Consider the following 20741-nt stretch of genomic DNA (forward strand, 5'->3'; position numbering starts at 1 on the left):
TCTTCGAGAGGCTAATTTTCATACCATATTCATTGCACCTATTTTCAAGTTCGAAGATATTAGACTGCCGGCTTTCGGCACAATCTGCCATTAAGACCAAGTCGTCAGCATAGGCCAGACTGCTTACTACATTTCCACCTAACTGAATCCCTGCGTGCCATTTTATACCTTTCAGCAGATGATCCATGTAAACTACGAACAGCAAAAGGTGAAATATTACAGCATTGTCTAACCCCTGTAAGCACCCTGAACCAAGAACTCATTCTATCATCAATTCTCACTGAAGCCCAATTGTCAATTTAAGCCTTTGATTGATTTTAATAATCTACCTTTAATTCCATAGTCCCCCAGTATAGCGAACATCTTTTCCCTCGCTACCCTGTCATATGCTTTCTCTAGATCTATGAAACATAAACACAACTGTCTATTCCTCTCGTAGCATTTTTCATATACCTGGCACATACTGAAAATGTGATCCTGACAGCCTCTCTGTGGTCTGAAACCACATTGGTTTTCATCCAACTTCCTCTCAACGACTGATCGCACCCTCCCTTCCAAGATGCCAGTGAATACTTTGCCTGGTACACTAATCATTGAGATACCTCGATAGTTGTTGCAATCCTTCCTGTTCTCTTGCTTATGGATCGGTGCAATTACTGCTTTTGTCCAATCTGAAGGTACCTTACCAACACTGCATGCTAATCTCACTACTGTATGAAGCCATTTCATCAATCAATCAATCAATCAATCAATCAATCAATCAATCAATACTGATCTGCATTTAGGGCAGTCGCCCAGGTGGCAGATTCCCTATCTGTTGTTTTCCTAGCCTTTTTTTAAACGATTTCAAGGAATGTGAAAATTTATTGAACATCTCCCTTGGTAAGTAATTCCAATCCCTAACTCCCCTCCTATAAATTAATATTTGCCCCAGTTTGTCCTCTTGAATTCCAACTTTATCTTCATATTGTGATCTTTCCTACTTTTATAAACGCCACTCAAACTCATTCGTCTACTAATGTCATTCCACGCCATCTCTCCGCTGACAGCTCGGAACGTACCTCTTAGGATGCTAAAAGGTTTGTTTTATCACCTATTCAATACATAAAAATTTTACAAATTAGGAATTTATTATTGATTCCACTTGAGACATGTTTTGCCCTTCATTGAGGGCATCATCAGTCAAATTATCACCTCAAGGCAAAAAATCAGGTACCTGGTTAGTCGTTGACATGCACAAATTAATACATATTATTAATACACATTACAAAATTAAGTATGAGAAACAGTTGTACTATAGTGATGGTTGAACATACAGGTTTATAGAATAAGAAGTCGGCACCAATGCATAAAATTAAAATAGTGGAGTTCGGCAGTGGTGCTCTGGAGAACAGTTGACGCAATCATAGGAAAATATAAAGTTTTAAAAATATTTACATTATAACATTCAGGGGAGAAAGGGTGTAGTGCTCAGCGTCAATGTTTGTAATAAAAAATAATGTCAATGGTTGGTAACTATATAGTAATTACATTGTCTAATTGAACAGTTGAGAATTTTACAATTATATACATATTTACACAAGAGCAGCTTGGTGAGCAAGGATTAAAAAAAAAAATAATAAAAATAAAAATAAAAAATAAAATAAAAAAAAATTCTAGAACCAAGTGCGTCCTGATGTTTTAAAGGTTGGAAGAAGAAATTAGCATTGACATTTCAGAAATATGTAGAGAGGTTTATCTTAGTTAAAATCACCGGGGGGTACGTACCTCTTAGTCAAGCAGCTCGTCTTCTTTCTCTCAGTTCTTCGCAACCCAATCTTTGCAACATTTTTGTAACACTACTCTTTTGTCGGAAATCACCCAGAACAAATCGAGTTGCTTTTCTTTGGATTTTTTCTAGTTCTTGAATCAGGTAATCCTGGTGAGTGTCCAATACACTGGAACCATACTCTAGTTGGGGTCTTACCAGAGACTTATATGCCCTCTCCTTTACATCCTTACTACAACCCCTAAACACCCTCATAACCATATGCAGAGATCTGTACCCTTTATTTACAATCCCATTTATGTGATTACCCCAATGAAGATCTTTCCTTATATTAACACCTAGATACTTACAATGATCCCCAAAAGGAACTTTCACCCCATCAACGCAGTAATTAAAACTGAGAGGACTTTTCCTATTTGTGAAACTCACACCTGACTTTTAACCCCGTTTATCAACGTACCATTGCCTGCTGTCCATCTCACAAAATATTTGAGGTCACGTTGCAGTTGCTCACAATCTTGTAACTTATTTATTACTCTATAGAGAATATTATCATCCACAACCTCTGATTCCACTCCTTTACTTATATCATTTATATATATAAGAAAACATAAAGGTCCGATAATACTGCCTTGAGGAATTCAAGGAATTCTTTTTCCGTTTACAAGCTGCTCTCACTTCGTCATTCCACCAAGATGTTCGGCTTTGCCCATCTTTACGCACAGTTGTTCTTCGGCATTCCCTTGCTGTTTCTACTACAGCATCCCTGTATGCCACCCATTCACTTCCTATATCCTGAACTTGCTTACTGTCTACTGTTCGAAACTGCCTTTCCACTATACTTCACCATTTCAGGTCTGATTTAATCTATTCCTGCTGGTTTGTGACAGTGGAGTTTATTTACCTTCCTTTCCACTTCCTCAAGCGTAATTTCACCAGTATCATTTTCCTCCTCCCCATGAGCTTGGCTGTTCGCAACACCACCAGGATGATTTCCTTTTACATTGAGAAGATGTTCAAAATATTCCCTCCACCTCTCCAGTGATTCCCTGGGATCAATTATGAGTTCACCTCAAGTACTCAAAACACTGTTCATTTCCTTTTCCCTCCTTTCCGAAGATTCTTTATTACTGTCCAGAAAGGTTTCCCTGCTGCTTGACCTAGCCTTTCCAGGTTATTACCAAAATCTTCCCACGACTTCTTTTTAGATTCAACAACTATTTGTTTTGCTCTGTTTCTTTCATCTACGTACAAATCGCTGTCTGCCTCAGCCCTTGTTGGGATTTCTGATAGGTCTTCTTTTTCCGTTTACAAGCTGCTCTCACTTCGTCATTCCACCAAGATGTTCGCCTTGTCCGATCTTTACACACAGTTGTTCTTAGGCATTCCCTTGCTGTTTCTACTACAGCATCCCTGTATGCCACCCATTCAATTTCTATATCCTGAACCTGCTTAATGTCCACTGTTCGAAACTTCTCACTAATTATATCCATGTACTTCTGTCTAATTTCCTCGTCCTGGAGATTTTCTACCCTTCTACCCTTACTCGATTGCAGACAGATGTCACTTTCTCTACACTAGGCCTACGGATACTTAGTTCACTACAGATCAGATAGTGGTCTGAATCATCGAAAAATCCGCGGGAAACGCGTACATTCCTAACAGATTTCCTGAATTCGAAGTCGGTTAAGATATAGTCTATTATGGATCTGGTACCCCTAGCCTCCCGTGTGTAGCGGTGAATAGCCTTATGTTTGAAGAATGTATTCGTAACTGCTAAACCCATACTAGCACGGAAGTCCAGCAAACGCTTCCCATTCCTATTAGCTTCCATATCTTCCCCACATTTACCAAGCACCCTTTCGTATCCTTCAGTTCTATTCCCAACTCTTGCATGAAATCGCCCATTAGCACTATTCTATCCTTGCTGTTGACCCTGATTACGATGTCACTCAATGCTTCATAAAACTTGTCAACTTCATCCTCATCTGCACCCTCACATGGTGAATACACAGAGACAGTTCTAGTCCAACTGACAAATCTACCCACATCATTCGCTAATTTACGTGCCTGACAGAATCTATGTTGCGTGCATTGGTATTTCCTGATAAAGAGCCCTACCCCAGACTCTGCCCTTCCCTTTCTAACACCCGTCAAGTACACTTTATAATCTCCTATCTCTTCCTCGTTATCTCCCCTTACCCGAATATCACTTACTCCTAGCACATCCAGATGCATCTTCTTTGCTGACTCAGCCAGTTCTGGTTTCTTTCTTCCGTAAGCCCCATTAATATTGATAGCTCCCCATCGAATTCCATTTCGTTCGCCAAGTTGTTTCCAAGGAGTCCCTCGCCTGTCAAATGGGAGTGGGACTCCGTTACTCCTATAGGTCCGAGGCTTGCTTAAAATGTTCTGAGCTCGGTAAATTCATGAAGCAGGATGCTACCGTACTTGCACATAGTCCAAGTGAGGTTCTCTCCTCTAACGGGTTATGGACTACCGGTGAATTGTGTAGTCCTAGCCGCCTGAGTACAAGGAGGGCCATGACTCAAGAGTATGTCCGAGATGCCCACTCCCATTCCATAGCAACTGGTATCCCGACTCTCAGGACTACTTGCTAGGCCACTCAGCCGTTGCCCAAGATTCACGAACTAGGACGTGACTACAGTAACCCACACCATGAACCACACATAGTTTACAATATGTAAATTAATTTGTGAACTAGGAAGCAACTAAATTAATTTATTTTACAATGACTAGAAAAGTCCAAAGTGTAAAATTGGATTTCTCCTACTGTATGAACGAAAGTTTGATTAGAGATTGATCACAGCGTGAATTGGGGCTTCTCCAACTTTATGGAAGAATATTAGGTTGAAGGTTTTACAGTTGGTTCGTACAAAGGTGGTGGTCACCTATGTCGTAAGTATATTGCTACAAATCCGGAACCGTTGTATAAAGCCAATCATGTTGGGTTTGAATATTCCTTTAGAAAGAAACATGGTTGGACGGTAAGATTTTATAGGTTAAAACATGTATGTTGGAAACATATTGTTGATATCATTCATTAGTGCTCACCTGATAAAAATCTTTTTGAAATTTTGTCCCGTTCTTGTTGATCAACGTTCCCATTGGTGCATTGTTCAACCTGGGGAGGAATATGAGTTGTCTGTAACTGAATAAGAGTAGAAAGGGAATTTAGAATTTAGAATGATGAATGTAGAGCCCAATATAAAAATTGTCAAGTGTTTACCCTATAAAAACAGATGAACTTACTTATCTTGTCAGATGTTAGCTGGAACCACATGTTCCGGTTTTGTCTGAACGACTAACCCTGTTACTTTTAGTGTAGTATTGATGCCATAACGGAGGGGTGGAGCATAGAGGAGAAGGGGGAGTGAGTTTCAATTTGTGCGTCTGTTACGTTGCTGGAGAGGCGTTACTCGAATTTGATTGGGCGGGCCCAGTATTAGGCGTGGCAATTGGTGCGCATGCATGCTGTGATTTAAACGTACTGGGGACTTTATTATGATTTACGGCCTGGATTAACCTCGGAGTTGCCTCATATAACGGATTTTATTATAAGTTTATTCCAAATAAATGTAAAAGTTTTCCATCATTAACAAAAATGGTGAACACCACTTTTAGGCCTACATATAAAGTAAATATAGTCCGTTTTGGTTACTCATGTCACGTCACTGGTTACATCTCATTAATTCCTCTGATAAGGTTGACATCGAGAAGGGCATACGGTCGTAAAAACTCGCTACGAAGAGTTATTTCATTTCATACTCGACCCTGTAGAGAAAAGGGATAACATATTATGCAGTATTAATACAAAAGGACTTAATGGCCAGTCATTTGTCTTTGTCAGTTGAGCAGTAGGTCTACCACACAGTGAACCTAAGTAAACCTAATCGCTGCTTTCATTTGAATTATCGTCTTGCACCGCCAACTTCCCTGCTATCGGCGTGTCGTCATTCCAAGTGACATCATCTTCACTGCCATCTCGTCAGCCGCGTCAGCCATGCACTGCAATCAAGAGTATTTGAAGTGCCATCTTTTTTAACCTTTTAAAAATAGTTTCATTCCTGACTATGGAGTCCAAACAGTGTGAATCTATTCCCAAATGGTTTCTGAAAATGGTCTCGGATATTCCCAGTTAGTGTAACTGTAGCAGAAGCCACTCCTTCCGAATGAAGCCATGCCTTAGAAAGGTACCAAACCACCAGCTGATAACTAATGTATGCTACGAGTTTTGACTGGGAGCATTCTTTCGATACATGCGACTGTTGAAAGCCAGATCCTTATTTTTAACCGACTTCGAATTCAGGAAATCTGTTAGGAATGTACGCCTTTTTCGCGTATTTTTCGATGATTCAGACCACTATCTGATCTGTAGTGAACTAAGTATCTGTAGGCCTAGGGTAGAGAAAGTGACATCTGTCTGCAAACAAGTAAGGGTAGATGGGTAGAAAATCTCCAGGACGAAGAAATTAGACAGAAGTTCATGGATATGATTAGTGAGAAGTTTCGAACAGTAGACATTAAGCAGGTTCAGGATATAGAAAGTGAATGGGTGGCATACAGGGATGCTGTAGTAGAAACAGCAAAGGAATGCCTAAGAACAACTGTGTGTAAAAATGGGAAAAGGAGAACATCTTGGTGGAATGATGAAGTGAGTGCAGCATGTAAACGTAAAAAGAAGGCTCATCAGAAATGGCTCCAAACAAGGGCCGAGGAAGACAGGGATTTGTACGTAGATGAAAGAAACAGAGCAAAACAAATAGTTGTTGAATCCAAAAAGAAGTCGTGGAAAGATTTTGGCAATAACCTGGAAAAGCTAGGTCAAGCAGCAGGGAAACCGTTCTGGACATTAATAAAGAATCTTCGGAAGGGAGCGAAAAAAGAAATGAACAGTGTTTTGAGTAATTGAGGTGAACTCATAATTGATCCCAGGGAATCACTGGAGAGGTGGAGGGAATATTTTGATCATCTTCTCAATGTAAAAGGAAATCATCCTGGTGGTGTTGTGAACTGCCAAGCTCATAGGGAGGAGGAAAATGATGTTGGTTAAATTACGCTTGAGGAAGTGGAAAGGATGGTTAATAAACTCCATTGTCATAAAGCAGCAGGAATAGATGAAATTAGACCTGAAATGGTGAAATATAATGGGAAGGCAGGGATGAAATGGCTTCATAGAGTAGTAAGATTAGCATGGAGTGTTGGTAACGTACCTGCAGATTGGACAAAAGCAGTAATTGCACCTATCTATAAGCAAGGGAACAGGAAGGATTGCAACAACTATCGAGGTATCTCATTGATTAGTTAACCAGGCAAAGTATTCACTGGCATCTTGGAAGGAAGGGTGCGATCAGTCGTTGAGATGAAGTTGGATGATAACCAGTGTGGTTTCAGACCACAGAGGCGCTGTCAGGTTCAGATTTTCAGTATGCGCCAGGTAATTGAAAAATACTACGAGAGGACTAGGCAGTTGTGTTTGTTTCGTGGATCTAGAGAAAGCATATGGCAGGGTACCGAGGGAAAATATGTTCGCTACAATGGGGGACTATGGAATTAAAGGTAGATTATTAAAATCAATCACAGGCATTTGTTGACAATTGGGCTTCAGTGAGAATTGATTGTAGAATGAGCGCATGGTTCAGGGTGCTTACAGGGGTTAGACAAGGCTGTAATATTTCACCTTTGGTGTTTGTAGTTTACATGGATCATCTGCTGAAAAGTATAAAATGGCAGGGAGGGATTCAGTTAGGTGGAAATGTAGTAAGCAGTCTGGCCTATCCTGACGACTTGGTCTTAATGGCAGATTGTGCCGAAAGCCTGCAGTCTAATTAATATCTTGGAACTTGAAAATAGGTGCAATAAGTATGGTATGAAAATTAGCCTCTTGAAGACTAAATTGATGTCAGTAGGTAAGAAATTCAACAGAATTGAATGTCAGATTGGTGATACAAAGCTAGAACAGGTCGATAATTTCAAGTATTTAGGTTGTGTGTTCTCCTAGGGTGGTAATATAGTAAGTGAGATTGAATCAAGGTGTCGTAAAGCTAATGCAGTGAGCTCGCAGTTTGCGTTCAGTAGTATTCTGTAAGAAGGCTCTCAGACAAAACTATCTTTACATGGGTCTGTTTTCAGACCAGCTTTACGGGAGCGAAAGCTGGGTGGACTCACGATATCTTATAAGTTAGAAGTAACAGATATGAAAGTAGCAAGAATGATTGCTCATACAAACAGGTGGGAATAATGACAGGAGGGTACTCAGAATGAGGAAATAAAGGCTAATGTAGGAATGAACTCGATGGATGAAGGTGTATGCATAAACCGGCTTCAGTGGTGGGGTCATGTGAGGCGAATGGAGGAGGATAGGTTACCTAGGAGAATAATGGACTCTGTTATGGAGGGTATGAGAGGTAGAGGTAGACTAAGGTGACAATGGTTAGACTCAGTTTCTAACGATTTAAGGATAAGCGGTATAGAACTAAATGAGGCCACAACACTAGTTGCAAATTGAGGTATGTGACGACATTTAGTAGTCACAGAGGCTTGCAGACTGAACGCTGAAAGGCATACCAGTCTATAATGATTATGTATGTATGTATGTATGTATGTATGTATGTTATTTATCCCACATTGTTCCTGATAGATGGTGTATCTTAACACTTTTAAACATTTTAAAATATAAATCTCTAGAAAGTAAGAAAAACTTTATTTGGGTGTTAATGTGTTAAATACAAAATACTCTTCATAAGTATCATTGTAAAATCCAGGAAAATATTCAAAATATTTGTGATGCATGCAGGATTTTAAATATTGATGGCAGCAGTCAATGAAAGAAGCTTCAAAGCGTTAATTATAATGATGAATATTTTGGTAAATGGTACATTTGTTGTAAGAAACATTGAAACAGGATGAAGGAAAGAGTTCTGAACTATGATGAATATTGTACGACACGGTTCAGTATTGTAAGCACATCGTGTACTGTCTATTGTCAATTTTGAAGGTTAATGTTTTTTTAATATCAGTTTATTTGTTGTTTTAGCATATGACTAATCGTGAGGGTGTTAATGCATGGCGGGAACTCCTACAGGCTGCGCTAGAAGATCTTACCCAATTACTCCAGGAAGATGGAGTTGTGTCAGCTTATGAACTGCATAGCAGTGGCCTGGTTCAAGCTCTGCTCTCCTTACTCTCAACTAGTTGTTGGGATGAAGGATTACGGTCGCGGAAAACTAGCAAATTGCAGAAGCAACGCGTTCGTGTCTTCAAGAGCTGTTTTAAGGTATAGAAATTTACTTATTAAAAATTTTTGCTATGTTCTTCTTTTGTAACCCGTTTCCAGGAAGCTCCTGGGTTGGGTAGTGGATCATTGATCTCAATTTTTTAAATGTTTGATGTATTTGATCATTCATAAAGTGTTCCAAATTTCATAAACGCTATCACCCCAGACTCTTCTACCCTCCCAAAATTGTCTAATTTGTCTGTTTAAATTAGTAGGCGATTTGAAACATGCTGGCAGATTGTCTGTATTTATTTAATTTTAACAAAGCACATTTTCCTGTTTCAGGCAAACATTATTCCTGAGATTATATAATTAAGGGAAAGAGAAAGCTAATTGTTCACAAGTAATGTATAGAAAGATGGGAATATGGAAAGGAACATGTTCTTTATGCACCCGATGGCTGCTTATACTGCCTGCTCATTCCATACTTAAGCGTGTAGCACGACTTGCAAAGAATCTGCCACTAATTGGCGGCACAAAACAGCCCTAGTTATTGGTGCAATAAAGGTAGACAAGCACATAAACAAAGTTCAAACTCTGGAAATAAAGTAATAAAAGGAAAGAGTTTTACTTATAAAGAGGTTTATAGAGATTTATAGCTTCAGGACTTCTCGAGATGGAGGTTTCAACAGACAAGAAAACCTGGAATATAGTCTGTATCGTACTTTCCTACAATACTGAGCAAAGGTTTCATAATTTTGGCCACCACAGTTTGTGATGCAAGTTCCTGGTGATTATTGTTACTAATACACTTTAAATGACTCAAAGTGTTCTTGCAGTACGGTAGAGCAACCTCATCAAATTCATATAGCCCCGTAATAGGCCAGTAAATTGCAGCTGGGGATACCGCAGGGGTATCTGAGTGACTGATCAAGTTCATCAATAGGGATGCATTAACTGAGGTGTAAACATTATTCAATCATGCACTACATTCAGTTTCTTCTTGGATTACATGCTCCAAATAACCACATACACTTGTGTCTGCAAAGCTGTCACCAAAGTGGCAATACTGATTCTGGGGGCTCACGAACATCTTCCATTAAGTCAAATACCACTGATTCTGATTAGTCAAATTTGGAAGAAGACATTGAGGCAGAAATTGTGAAATTTGCTTGTGCATAACGCCACCACCATCGGTAGAATTAGAATACCGGATTTCAGAAGTCTCTTTACGGAATTCTGAGCAGCCCGTGAGTCAGGCATGTCACTACTCCCTTTTCCGTTCTTAATAGCCCTGAACATGTCTTCAAATGGATCTCCTGAAAGGCCTGTGTCAGCACATAAAAAAATTCATTCTGTAGAAGACGAACAATGGAAGAGGAAGTAGATATTCTTCTTCCACCGCTTTTCCCACACCTGTAGGTTTCCGGGAATGAACTGTATCACTCATATACGGATTGTCTCCTGTTTTATGGCTGGATACTATTCCTGACGCCAACCTTATGTGGAGGGACTTAATTACTGTTGCGTGTTTTGTCATGGTTGGTAGTGTGTTATTTTGTTTGAAGAGAAGAGTGTTGGGACAGACAGAAACACTCATTCCCTGAGCCAGGAGAATTAATCAACGCGATTAAAATCCTCGTCTCGGGCGGGAATCAAACCCGATGCCCTCCGAAACAAAGAACTCAATGTCAACCATTCAGCCTAGGAGTCGGACAGTAATAATAATAGGCTGATGTGTGTCTTTGGCAAGTCTTTTTTTTATTGGGATCTTTGGACGCTTCTTGTATCTCTTCAACATATTGGCAGAAACTGTCATATGTAGTTGCATGGATGAACCACATGACTTAATTCTCAGTCACCAAATGTTTGGAACATGGAAGTATTTGTTCTATGCTTATCCATCACAAGAAGAATAACATAGAATCCAGCCTTCAAAACCTGCTGAACCAGGAGGAAAATTCATTTCCTTGTAATGCCTTCACCATGAAGTAGGCAGGCGGAATCTTAAATTTTTTCGTCAATCCATGAAATACAAAGCACAGCGATTCGTTGGCGAGTTGATGGTTTATTCCAATTTCTTCATTATAGACTCCCTCTGCTTCGACAAGTCCATATAATTTGTCCTTTATTTATTATAGAGCAGTCACTCTTTAACTGTCATTTTGGCCCAAATAAGAGAGCAAACTTTCTTCTAATCATTCAAATTAGTGGTTTCTGCTTGCAATCCTCCCTTTATTAGCGGTGAAATATCTGCTCCAAACTTCATTTCTCCCGGATACTTATCTAATGTACTACATGAAAGTGACTATATTAATTTTAATCTATGCCCATACTCATAATCTTGTGGAGAAGCAATCTGCCAACAAATACAATGTTGTATAATACACCATTTACACTAAAAAGAGGTGCAGTACTACCCCACTTTCCGCTATTTTATTCCGACAGACTGGGGCCATTTGGTGCTGCCGCCCACCGTGGATATTTGTAAACACACTGTTTCATTTAGTGCCATGTTAAAATGTTGTAATGAGCAGGCATTATAAGCAGGCCTTGGATGAAGATCGAGCAGGCAGTGGGATCAACACAGTGAGAGGCTAGTGTAGGGAAGGGGGGGCAAAAGAAATAATAGGCAAGGACTAACATGAAAAGATTAACACTAGAACGACCAGAGCGGTCATTTTGACCATTAGGGAATTTCAAGGTATTTCCACGCTCGTACTTTTTTACACACGAAATTTATCCTTTTCTGACTTTTAATCTTTTATGGTTATGTACATTCACGCCAAGAATTATATCCGTAGATAATACGGGAACACCGATATTGTCCGTTATACCTGGGAAGGCCATAAGCGATCATTTTGACCGCTTCACTTCCTTGATTCACAAATATAAAGACAGGAACTTTCCACCTAATCAATACATTTATTCTATTATAAAGTACTTAAAACATGCTAATATGTCTGTACCCACTAAAAAGGTCGAAACTGGTACCCACTAAAAGGGTCGAAACTGGTACCGACATATTAGCATGTTTTAAGTACTTTATAATTGAATAAATGTATTGATTAGGTGGAAAGTTCATGTCTTTATATTTGCAAATACTTTAACCATCAATACGGGCAATGAAGTTAATAGATTATAATCTTTTCCTTGATATGGAGAGCTCTATTCTGCTCACTGCTTGCTTCCTGTGATATATTTACAAGTGGTGTTATAGGGGTGTATGATGTAACTAAATAATATGCCTCTAGCAGTGGTAGCGAGTGGACGAGTTAGTGCCTGTCTCTTGTGTTGTATAGTGCGTAATAATGGCTTGGCATCAGAAACTTACTCCTGTTCAATTATTAGCAGAACTTGAAAAAGCTAGGAGAAGACGAATCAGGTGACGAAGATACATTAACAGATACAGATGTAATGAGTGACGACGAGGATTTTAAACCTCAACAGTGTGGTAATATGTTCGATAGTGATAGTGTTTCGGCTAATGAAAATATGCAAACTGTGGGCTTCATACCGACAGTAGATACAGTTACTCCTTCAACCAGCCGTGATTAATCTTGCAGCAGAGAGGATGGTCTCTTAGCAGTGGGCCACCTGTTCGAAGAGGAAGGGTTCGAGGGGGGTAGAGGTCGTGAAGTGGTAAAGTCTTCATTTGCACCAGGGGATCAGTTATGTGCTAAAGATGGTACAACTATTTGGACTGTTATCAACAGTAGTGAGAACCTCCCTGGAAGGATGGCTGCTCAGAATCTACTGAAAGAGGCAGCAGGGCCTACTTCTCATGCTAAGCGTAACGTGGAGACTAATAGCAACGTTAGTGCCTGGCATTTATTCTTTGACACATCCATGTTGAAGCATATAAAGATGTGCTCTGAGACCGAAGCTTGTAGACAGACAATGGATAATAATTGGTCTATTTCTTTGGAAGAATTAGATGCTTTTATTGCTTTGTTATACGCCCGTGGAGCTTATAAACTTACTAGTCTATCCGTAAATAATATGTGGTCTTCTTTATAGGGTCCCCCTGTTTTCACTAACACTATGGCAAGGAATAGGTTCAAAGAAAATCTGAGGTATTTGCGCTTTGATCTCCGAAAAACTAGATCCACTCGTTTGCAGACAGATAAATTTGCTTTGGAGTCTGCTATTTGGAATACATTTATTGAGAATTGTTATGCGTGCTATAAACCAGGAGCGTATGTCACAGCTGATGAACAACTCTTCCCCAGCAAAGCTCGGTGCAGGTTCAGGCAGTACATGGCCAACAAGCCAGATAAATTTGTCATAAAATTCTGTGTACTAGTAGACGTTGATCCTATGTATGTGTGCAATGGGTTTCTTGGGAAAGACGAAATGCGACCTGCCAATGAGTCACTGCCTGAAAATGTTGTCATGAAACTTACGGACCCATACCTCATGAAAGGTCGTAACGTGACCACTGATAACTTCTTTACATCTGTAAAGTTGGCTGAGAGGCTGAAAGAGAAGAAAAGAACTATTGATTGAACAATCAGTCAAGTAAGGAAGGAAATCCTGGAGTCAATAAAAACACTACATATGAATTTGTACGAGACTGTTTTACTTCGGAAGGAAGATCACACTACTCTCACAGTATATCAGGGAAAAGTGAACAAGGATGTGCTTCTGCTAAGCACTCTACACCCGAGCGTTCACGTTAGTGAAGATAACAAGAAGCTCCTGAATTTTATAACGGAACGAAGTATGGTGTGGATGTAGCTGATCAAATGGCACGTAAATACATCACTAGGGCTGGATGCCGAAGGTGGCCTGTACATGTATTTTACAACGTACTTGATCTAGCAGCAATAAATTCATGGATAGTCTACAAGGAAGTTACGGGACAGAGAATTTCTCGACGCGACTATATTCTTGACTCAATACAAGAGCTACGATCTGATTTTGTGTAGACAGGATCCTGGTTAATTGAACTCCCTACACTTCAGCCTGAGCCTCAGACTCAGGTCCAATGTGCCAGTCATAAGCGTCGACAATGTCAAGTGAAGTCCAATTGTAAGCAGAAAAAACCTCTGACACACGTTCTTCGTGCAACAAAGTAGTCTGTGCAAAATGTTTGTGTAAGGTAATAACTTGCATAAATTGCTTGTCAAGTGCCTAAATAGGCTTGTAAACAAATAGAGACAGTTATTTTTATCATAAGTTTTCACAAAGGCATTCAATAGCAAGTCCGCCAAAATATTTCATTGTTACCTATTAGAATTCAGAGAATATGAACAATTATTAATATATAACAATGGATTGAGAAGAGGATTTTGAAGAACGAAAGCATAAGTCTCAAACTAAAAACAGTTGAACGGAAACAATATAGTACAAAATGTATATAGGAAAATATTTAATATTTATTTCCACCTATTCAATACAATACAAGAAGTTGGCATTTAAGTTAAAACATTTTTCAAACGTGAGATTTGTTTCGCCTCTTACTGTGAGGCATCTTCAGTCACTAATCAAAACCTTATTATTTTTGTCAGACAACATTTCCAAACATTTTACAGTTATTATAAAAACGTTCATGAAATAACTAAAAATCTAATATAATGATAAACTCATGTGTAGTTCACTTGATGAATAGGACGTCATTAGATGGTACAGTAGTACAGATGATGGCTTGAAGCCTTAGTCAGTATTAGATTTTAAATACATAGTGGAAGGTATATACTGTACATTTCATTGAAAATATACAATACATTAAAATGATATTAAAATAGTAGATTCTTAGGTGGTATACTTAACACCTTAAGTGCCACATATGCAGTAAAAAATAAATCCATCCAGGCCATTCTTTTTTTCTCACTATAGAGTATAAAATATTGCATCTCATTACAGAAATGTACCTTTTAGTCATCTTGGGCCAAAATTGTAGTCGTAACATTGTGTTGAAATTGTGGTGACACATTGGTCTCACGCGGCCACTGACACTACCTTCCGGCTGTATAGGCCGCGTGAGACCAATGTGTCACCACGTACTCTAGCACAGTTCTCACCTTCCTGACATGCTGGTATACATCTGTCTCATTAGGTCTTGAACTGCTAAAGAATAAAACTCATATCTTTGGAACATTTAAATCTAATCGGGAGTATAATCCAACCGATTTGCTAAAAGAAAGTTAGCAAGAGGAGAGACAAGAGCCCGTGAAAGTAACACTGGTGTGGTTGTTCAGAAATGGCATGATAAAAGAGATGTGTTAATCTTGACAACTAAACACACTGGTGAGATGGTCACTATTCAGAGGAGGGATGGTGAAGTGCAAAAACCACGGAGTGTTATAGAGTATAACACATGCAAACCGTACATTGATTTATCAGATCATAAAAAGAGCTATAGTAATTCCCTGAGACGGGAAGTAAAATGATACAGAAAAATAGCTATATAGATATTGATCAGCACAAGTACAGTAAATGCCATCTATATTTCCAATCAACTTGGGAATGAGAGTATATCTGGTACCCAGTTCAAAGAGGACATTTTTGAACAGTTAACAGGTACCGGTATCAAAGATCTTCACACTCCCCCACAAGTACCAAAGAAGCAGGTATTGCCCCACCGACTGGAGGATGTAAGTAATAATAATAATAACTTAAATGTTTCCACCTTTTCAATACAATATATTCACAAAATTACAAAATTATACGGTACTAGTTTCGACCCATCTAGGGGTCATCATCAGCCGTATTGGAGCAAAGATCATTTGTGGCGAAATCCTAAGACAATATTATTTTAAAGAATAACAAGTGAAATGAGATGTTATGGTAATAGTTAATAATACAAGGAATATACATATAATAAGAGGTTTTTAACAAAGAATAAAGTATAAATGGGGTGTTGTAAAAATTATAATCATGGAAATCAGTAAGTTCTTGTATTGAAATGAAATATGGCTTAGGAAGAGGGCTTAAGGTGGGGCTGAAGGGTGCGGGAGAAAGTGTAATTGTCTTGGAAAAATTCCTTTGATTAAATTTAGGATTGAGTTTAGGTTGGCTGCATTATTGTTTCTGAGGAAAGTGATATATTGTATTGAAAAGGTGGAAACATTTAAGTTATTATTATTATTACTTATATATTGTTCAATACGGACCAAAAACATGAAATTCATAACCATCAATGGAGGATGTAAGCCGGCAGGGAAGACGGAGATGCAGTAACTGTTATGAAGAGATCCATCGGGAATCAAGAAGGCAATATGCCATGAGAAAGAGTGTACAGTCTAAGTTCAAATGACCAGCCTGTGAAAATTTCTTCTGTTTGGACTGTTTCTTCAAAGTGCACTAATTTGTAGTGTGATTGTGAAACAGAGTTTGAATTATATATCTTCAGAAAGTCTCATTTGTTATACTTTAAATTCATATGCAAAAAGTGTACCAATTTGCGGTGTGATTGTGAATGAGACAAAGTTACAAATATTTTTTCTAGAAAGTTCATGTAATTTTTATGTCCTATGTTTTCAATTCGTCTACAAACCCTGATATGAGACAATGAACAATGAGTACACTGTACAGTACAAGCTTTTGTTATTTGTACACATGGCACGATCTGAAAACAAAAAATAATGCCGTCATTATTTATTTTGGTTGATATATTACAGTGACGTACAGGCTACGTGGTGTCACATAAGACTCACAAATGAACAGGCCAAGAATAGATTCATGACGTACTGGCCACCTACTTGCATTTAATATACGTTTACATGTCAAGTGTGATGAAAGTATGGCACCACGGGTTCGGAGACTTGGAGAGTGCGCGCGAGTCCACAGCGGACTCACGCGGCCCGAATGGCATTAAGCTCTGTGAGTCAACGTTGGTCTCACGTGACACTCAAGGTGTTAAAAATGGAGGTATCATATAATTATAAGTGACAGTTGATGGCTTAAAGCCGAAGTCAGAGTTTGAAGTATAAGTAAAATAACATGCTAATATATAGTAAATGAATATGAAAAAGATTACATTGATGAATATAAAATGTAAAGGAAAAACATTCCAAATGCTGGGCAATTGTTATTGACGTTAGCGTATATTTGCCCGTAATGTTTAATGGTCAACAGTTCATAGGTTATTTATAGATTGGTTCAGCTAGAATGTGTTGACACAAAGTTTATAGTTGGCTTAAATTTATTTTAAGTCATCTGAGTAAGTTTGTAGAGATGATGATGAGCTGTTGTTCTCTATGTTGGTATGATTTTGACACGAAGGTTGAATGGCTGTTCTTTACTTATCTGATTGACAATATATTTTCAAAACGTTGATATTGGAAATTTGATAATATTGAGAATGTTGTGGAAGTTTGATGGGGCTGTTGAAATAATGTTGTGATTGGTTGGTTCTGAAATTAAGAAAAAGACTGTATTAATTTCGATAAGAATGAAAGAAAAAACTTGAAGGTTTTGTCAAAGTGTTGATGGAGAGATGATGTTGGTGCTTACCTATGGCGTTGTTGGCCCGTTTGACTTGTTGTGTGAATCGTTGTCCGGATACTAGTGGTCGCTAACGTTTTTACTCTTTGTTTTGTACGCATGTCGTCTCTGCGGAGGGGGGTGGGTTGGAGGGGGCGGGGCTTTAGGCTTGTGATTGGCGCACGGAAGGGAGTTGTGTATAGTGGGGGAAGCAGAGGGGCGTGAAGCATTTATTGGCTTAAGATTGGCCCTTAGAGGTGAGCTACGTAAGTTGGGAGGGGAAGGGTGATGTGATATGTTTGTTGGCGTGGAAGGAATGTTTATTGATACTGTATTGAAAATATTGAAGAAATTTTTGTCCTGAAGGTTTACTTTATTAAATAATGTTACTATTTGGTTATTTCTCGCTTATTGGAACCAACATGGAGCAACAACTAACATTCTGGTGATAATTTGATTTCACAGAACCATTTATAGGACTAACATAGAAAGATCTATATAGACAACTTGCACAGAGCCATCTGTCAGGCTGGCATAGAAAGATCAACAGAGACAATTTTCATAGAGCCTTCTATCGGCGAGTAAAGTTCTCTGCAATGACCTAAGCATCCTATCATTAGAATAAATGACTAAAGGACTTAATGAAATAAGTTATATTTTTTCTAGTAATATTGAGATGGACAACTTTCTTTTGATACATAGGTGTTAGTATTATGGTTTTCTCACAATATTGTATCACACGTTCAAATTATATATAGATGCTTGTGCAGAAGTCATTGACTTTCTTGGAAACGTCTTCACTTAAAATCTCAGTTTTGATTTGGTTTGAGAATCTGTAAACGACTGTTTCCACAAAGCAGGCTTTGTTAGTGTTTCAATGTAAATAATAGAAGGCACTGATCATATGGATGAAGAATGTTGCCAGCTTGGGGCAGATGAAGAAAAGGTGAATTTTTCCACGTATATGGTGACCATGTTGCCACTTGCGAAGTGCAGACTGTAGACGAAATTCATGAACTGCTGACGATTGATAAAGGCAGTAACAAGCAAGAACCCAAGGATCAGGATGAAACCGGTGAGATCCGCACAGCAGTACCAGCGCCTTTGGCAGCGATAGAAGCTATGGGCGTAGTGCAACTTTGTGTCAAGTTTTGTCGTGGATGACAGTGTAATGAATTACGTTACCAAACTCATACTCCTGTATGTAATTTGGAACAAACTAAGAAGCTGTTTATGTTAGACATGTTTCTTACAAGTAATGATGTGCAAGTTACTCCGTGTATTTTTTAACATGTTTTTCTTTATTTTGAATTAAATTCTTGACAATTTTTGTGCATTTTAAATTTTTTATGCTAGCTTTGACCTGTATTGTTGCCGTTTGTGAGAATGTTTTTTCCCCTTGATGTTTTTCTATGTTGATGTTCTAAAAATGTATTTTTTTTTTTTACTTCTCATTTCATTAATTATAATTGTAAACACTTAGATATTTTATTTTTTTCGTAATTACTTTTATGTTCGACCCTAACTTTAAATTTAACACAGTCCTATTTCATTTTTTTAGCACTTTCTTCTTTATGACCTTTTGTCGGACCCCACAGAAACATCATAACCATTTTTGGCTATATTTTATTGAAAAGAAAATTTGTATATCCTTTCCACTCACTAAAGTAAATATAGTTCCATCCAGGGAAGTTTTCATTCCTAATCTGTTGAAAAATGTAATCTATATATATAAAATAAGAGTTTTGTCTGTACATTGCACAGAATTTGAAAAAAATTGCATTTCTGTATCGTTCATGTCCACAGTAACAAGGAAACACACTTTTTTCTTTTCCGTAATTTCTGTCTGTCTGTCTGTCTGTAATGTATGTATGTATGTATGTATGTATGTATGTATGTATGTATGTATGTATGTATGTATGTATGTATGTATGTATGTATGTATGTATGTATGTATGTATGTACACGCATCACTTGAAAACGGCTGAAGAGAATTTAATGAAAATCGGTATGTAAAGTCGGGGGATAAGCCACTACAATCTAGGCTATAAATCATTTTATTCACGCTGAGTGAAATGGTAGTTTAGGGGAAGGCCTAAAATTCAATTCTCAAATATTTATGTTTTAAGTGGTCCTGTCGATAAATACTACATAACTAAAGTTACATAGAATTAAATTTCCGATCATTTATGTCTTATACTATTTTACCGTACCAGCTTTGATAACACTGATATTCATGAATTTCGATTTTTGTTGCGAAGTCCATATCAACGCCGAGCCACGAGAAACTGGGTGAACAGAATTTAATGAAAATCGGTATATAGAGTTGGGGAAGAAAGAACTGTAGTCTAAGCTATAAACAATTTTACTGAACCTGGGTGAAATGGTAGTTTAGGGGTAGGCGCCTAAAATTTAATTTTTAAATACCTTCGTTATTGCTCCTATAGAAAAATACTACATAACAAAAGTTATAGAGAATACAATTTCCGATCATTTATGTTTTATTCAGTTTTACCATACCGACTGTGATAAGAGTAGTATTTCAGAGGCGGAAGAAAACTAAATGTGAAGGCTTACAATATGGAAAGCGCATAACATTGATCAACAATAACATTACATTGACCATTGTTAGTTGTAATGTCCTTTGCCTCTTATCGTGCCCTCAACTCTGATAGATGGGATTACTGTTGCATACCGAGTATAACAGCCTGACTCAATATTGGCGGGAAGGAGCTGGGGAGTTAAAAAACTGTTTTCTTTAGCATGGCATTCCTCTCTTTCATACATTGTCTGATACTGCTGGTACGTAACACACTGGTTCATCAGTATTCCAGCTATTCACTTCCTACTCTGACGCGCTGTTTTGAATGAGCAGTGTGCAGATTTGGCAGAGGCTCACTTAGTAATAGTAGTATGACCTGGTCTAGAATTACAATTTAAGCCTATTCCAAATTACAGCACTACAATTCATTAATAATTCAAAATTCAACCCTGAAAAGAGACATTACTTAAGAAAAACTTCTTCCTCTTCACTTTCATTAAATTCTACATTCATTTTGTTCGAAATTAGCAGTGAAGAGGGGTTTTCTCCTCTGGTTTGGAGGAAAAATTTGCCTCCAAGTCAGATAGATTTTTCCGCCACCAGTGTAATGAAATGAGATTTTCTGACTCATCGGGTACTCCTAGGAAAGAGATTAGTAAAAGGGCATAGATTTGTTCTCCTGGGACACCCCCCTATTAGACAACCCCCCCGAACATATAAAGACGAAGGGTGTTCATGGATCAAGGCTGTGCGGCTTGGCCATT

The 20741-nt window shown here is 38.3% G+C and overlaps 1 protein-coding gene across 7 annotated transcripts in view; it reads left to right on the forward strand.

Moving 5' to 3' along the window:
* The window catches only part of Ufd4 (ubiquitin fusion-degradation 4-like), a 716632-nt gene that overhangs the window by 439843 nt on the left and 256048 nt on the right, over positions 1-20741 (forward strand). For all 7 annotated transcript variants that reach the window (XM_067153526.2, XM_067153530.2, XM_067153527.2 and 4 more), the window contains one exon: positions 8826-9065. In XM_067153526.2, coding sequence (XP_067009627.1) covers positions 8826-9065 — 240 coding nt within the window. The remainder of the gene's footprint in view (positions 1-8825; positions 9066-20741) is intronic.

The sequence above is a fragment of the Anabrus simplex genome, chromosome 9 (assembly GCF_040414725.1).
Source record: "Anabrus simplex isolate iqAnaSimp1 chromosome 9, ASM4041472v1, whole genome shotgun sequence".
NCBI lineage: Eukaryota > Metazoa > Arthropoda > Insecta > Orthoptera > Tettigoniidae > Anabrus > Anabrus simplex.